At 43.9% G+C, this 4,334-nt stretch overlaps 1 protein-coding gene and 1 long non-coding RNA gene across 3 annotated transcripts; both read right to left on the reverse strand.

Moving 5' to 3' along the window:
* Positions 1 to 1,649: 1,649 nt before the first annotated feature.
* Positions 1,650 to 3,139, reverse strand: LOC141098399 (uncharacterized). Of its 2 annotated transcripts, XM_073586156.1 has the most exons (3): positions 3,020 to 3,139; positions 2,787 to 2,943; positions 1,650 to 2,664 (listed from the first exon to the last, which is right to left on the reverse strand). In XM_073586156.1, exons 1-3 carry the CDS (start codon positions 3,132 to 3,134, stop codon positions 1,650 to 1,652), a joined length of 1,287 nt encoding a protein of 428 aa, XP_073442257.1. In that variant the 5' UTR covers positions 3,135 to 3,139. The 2 variants fall into 2 exon arrangements, with proteins under 2 accessions (XP_073442257.1, XP_073442256.1); XM_073586155.1 differs by having other exon boundaries at positions 2,787 to 3,118.
* Positions 3,140 to 3,272: 133 nt separating this feature from the next.
* Positions 3,273 to 4,080, reverse strand: LOC141098400 (uncharacterized). Its single transcript, XR_012234221.1, has 3 exons — positions 3,660 to 4,080; positions 3,514 to 3,585; positions 3,273 to 3,396 (listed from the first exon to the last, which is right to left on the reverse strand). It is a non-coding gene; the product is annotated as an uncharacterized lncRNA (long non-coding RNA).
* Positions 4,081 to 4,334: the final 254 nt, after the last annotated feature.

The following is a 4,334-nucleotide window of genomic DNA, read 5'->3' on the forward strand; positions in this document are numbered from 1 at the left end:
AGAACTGATCCGGAGACGTGACACCTACTGCCGCTTCTCCATCTCACCACCGGAGCGTTTGATGGTCACTCTCCGGTAAGCAATTGTTATTCTTTGTCCTTCAAAGCAGACTTCAGTATACTGGAAATGTGTCTCCTCCTGTTGTTGCAGTTACTTTGCATTAATTATTTTTTTAACTTTTCCCACAGATTCCTTGCAACAGACGAATCGCTTTCGTCGCTACAGTACCAGTATAGGATTGGGATTTCAACATTATCAGGTATCATCAAGTATACATGCCGCGCATTGTGGGACAGTCTACATGAAGAGTTTATCCCACAGCCCACAACAGAGAGGTGGCTCGAAATATCTGACCAATTTTACAGCATCTGTCAGTTTCCGAATTGCCTGGGTGCAGTTGATGGCAAGCACATCAGGATCACTAAACCAGCAGGATCGGGATCTGAGTTTTTTAATTATAAAAAATATTTCTCAATAGTCCTGATGGCGATTGCAGACGCCAAGTACAAATTCATTGCGGTGGATATTGGGGCCTATGGACGCTCCAATGACTCACAAGTTTTTAAAATTTCAGCAATGGGACGTAATTTGTACGGAAACACATTCCAATTCCCACCTCCAAGACCGCTTCCTCAAACTTCTGGGCCACCACTGCCATTTGTCTGCGTAGGTGATGAAGCGTTTCAGCTGTCAGAACACCTGCTGAAGCCGTACGCAAGCAGAGACTTGACACCAACAAAAAGAGTGTTCAACTATCGCCTGACACGAGCACGGCGGATGGTGGAGTGTTCGTTTGGAATTCTTACCGCTAAATGGAGAGTACTGTTGACCGCAATTAACTTGAAAACAGAAAATGTGGATGAGGTGGTAAAAGCATGTGTTGTGCTACACAATTTGGTTATTAGTAAGGAACAGATTGCCATCGAAGACAATGATGTTGAAACCACATTGCATGATTATCGCAGTGTTAATGTGCGAAGTACTCTAGCAGTGTCCAGAATGAGGGACACATTTGCCGAGTACTTTATGTCACCTGAAGGTAGAGTTGAATGGCAGGATGACATGGTTTGAGATGTTAAAACCAATTTTTAACCTTGTTGTACCAAACCATTTCTGTGGTTTAAGTTACTGTACCCTTCAATTTTGGTAAAGTATTAGTACCTTTGTATCAGTATTCTATATTGTTTTACTACCTATTTTTTGTACCAAAATATTCCCATTTTTTAAATTCCTGACAAAGCTCTTTTAAAATTGAACAAAAATTATCATTTAGTTAAAAACTTTCTACTAAATCATGTAGTGTGGTGTGTAGAAAATAATATAGGGGCTATAAAGCGGTATCCAAGGACCTTCCACAGTACTGCCCACCAGCAGGCCTCCCCCCACCGCCACACACGTACGTAATTACTCATACATGTTCTTGTACACACACTCCCATACATTCACATACTCACACACACCTACTCTCGCACAATCACTCACACACACACACTCATTGAGTTTTATACATCGACATGTTATATTAACAGTAAAACAAACAAAAACATTTGACAGACTGAAAAAAATTTTTTATTTTTATCAGCTTTAGCTGGAATTTTTTCTTTTATATTTTTGTAATAAAACTTTTTTATTGGTAACAACAAAACACATTAAAGATTGGTGTAATGTGTAGCGGAAATAGTATTGGAGGGGCTCTCAGTTTGGACCACTTCAACAGGGGTGTTGTGGGAGGATGTAGTTTGTGAGGGGTCAGATAGCAAAGGACAAGGTATAGGAATGGAGAAAGAAGGTGAAGGGGTGGATAAAGCTGATGAAGGGGTGGAGAAAACAATAGACGGGGGGGAAACTAAACTGTGGGTGAAGGACGCTTGAATTTGGGATGTGGAAGGAGACTGGATGTATTGGGAAGGGAGTGTAGGTTGGGAAGGGAGTGTAGGTTGGGAAGGGAGTGTAGGTTGGGAAGGGAGTGTAGGCACGGATGCAGTTGGGAACTGGTACGGGGAAGCAGACTGGAAAGGGGCAGGAGGTTGGTACTGGGTAAAATGGTATGGTACAGGAGGGGTAGGAAGGACCGGGCCTGGAGCAACTACTGGGCCTGTTGGAGGGGCTGCTGATGTCACCTGTGCTAAGGCCACCTGGCAGGCTTGCATTACATGTAGCTGCTGTTCAGGAGTTAGGTTGTCCAGCCGCTCAATCACAGCTTTGAAAAAAGAATGATGCGGCGCTTTATTTGCATCTAGATGCATCCTTTCAACACGCGTGCCTAAATCAAGCACCTCTCTAGTAACAAGATTGAACCCAGCAGACATTTGCTGGGTCATGACTTTCATAGTGTTTTGAAAGGATGCATGTAGATTCATAAACTCTGCAGCCAACTGCTTTTCCTGACCCCGCTGACGCAGCCGCCCAGAACTCAAAGGTGTTCTATAGAGGGCAGCTGTGTCAGAGGGGTGAGGTAAAGGAAAGCCTACCTCGTCAACAGCAGCTTCATGTAATGAAGCCTGCACAGATGCTCCAGCAGAGGTGGATGGGGCTGAGGGATCACACACAAGGGAAGGCAGGGAGGGTGCAGAGGGGTTGGGTATGTTGTGGTCCATGGTGGCGGCCTCCTGGGGGATCGCTCCAGAAGGGTTCAATGCAGGCTCCCGCGTGCTGCTGAAGGTGCTGTTGAAAAAAGTAGAAAAAAATAGACATTAATATCATGATATTCATTAGCCCTGGCTGCCAAAAAAAAGATTACACATTTGACCATTTTTTATTTAGTCACTTCTGGTAGGAATGTTTACCTTCTTGTCACCATAGTTGATCTCAGGAATGACAGGGCCTCAGAATACTTATAGCGGCTCCTGCGTCCTCTTGATCCGCTGGGAGCCTGCATCTCTTTGTTGAACTCCTTCTTGAAGCGATCCCGCATTGACCGCCACCGCAACTGAACTCTTTCCCCTGAAAATTGAAAACACAAAATGATTAGGATCAAGCACAATACATCCGGAAACATTACTGAAATGTGAATACTTACGCTGTTCTTTCTGTGCCCGAGAATGGAGTTCCTCCCAGTTAGATAGCACAGCCTGGCACACTTCCTCCCAGAGTCGTCTAGTAACACAAGCATCTGCATGGAAGCGGTCCGCCATATTCCAGAGCGGCTCTCGATCTCTCACCATATCAATCAAGAGGTCCACATCAATAGCCACATCCTCACTGTCGGAATCGTGAGCACGCTGTGAAGCCTGTTTAAAGACAAAAAAGGTAAACATAACAATCACAGCATTATGTACAAACCTTATAAAAGTCCTAAAAAAAAAACCTTACTCTATGGCGACCGCCCCGGCGTGGTTGCCGACGACTCTGGGAGGCACTTTGAGGAACTCTCGGACGAGCCACAGATTCAGAAGCCTATAATGAAAAAAAAAAAGAAGAAAAGGAAAATTAAATGCTGTTGTGTTGATCTTGTTTTTAGGTCCAGTGATGTGTAAGAACATGTTTTAGTGCAATTAATGCAAAGATACTTACATGCGGGGAGCCCACTCCAGGCATTTCTCCGCTACGCCCGTCTCCTTCTGAGAGACCCTCTGGTTCAGCTTCCTATTAAACAAGAATGCATATATAGGGTTATGTGTACCAAGAATGTTCTGGCAATAATAAAAAAAAAAAAATACCTCATTTCGCTGGCGATGTGAGGGAGGGCTCCCAGAAGAAGACATGTCTGGCTGAAATTCTGTAATGAAAACAATTGTTACCTACAACACTAACCATATTCAAAGCTTTCAGGCCTGTATACTTACAATATGGGTTGCAAATTAGGATTTTGCAGTAGTGTCCTGGGCAAGTTCCTGCATGAAAAAAGCACGATGTAGTTTAGATTTGTGCTGTGTGCAACATTTATTTTTACAATCAAACAAAACAACAAAAATAGTAAAAAATAAGATTTTTTGAATTCCACTCTCACCATGCTATAAAATGCAGCTTGGACAACAAACCATCGCAAAATTACTATGTATATACTCGTGTATAAGCCGCACCGGCCCAAAAATTGGGAACACATAAGCCCAGTGTGTAACCCATACACTATGGCCCCATATGCTGTTCCATAGAATATGCCCCCATATGCCAAAAAAAAAAAAAAACCTATTGTGGGTCCATCGCCCCTGTCTGCCACTTCTTGTGTCAGTGACTGTTCATCCAGCAGAGGGAGACACGCACTTCTCACATCAACGCACCCACTGAGGATGCAGCAGAGACCGCAGGGAGCAGCAATGGACCCAGGAAAGGTGGATATCACTATGCTTGCAACGCACAGATTCAGGAATGGTAACGTTACCACTGAAGACAGG

The sequence above is a fragment of the Dendrobates tinctorius genome, unplaced genomic scaffold (genome assembly GCF_039654945.1).
Source record: "Dendrobates tinctorius isolate UK_male_01 unplaced genomic scaffold, ASM3965494v1 ptg000091l, whole genome shotgun sequence".
NCBI lineage: Eukaryota > Metazoa > Chordata > Amphibia > Anura > Dendrobatidae > Dendrobates > Dendrobates tinctorius.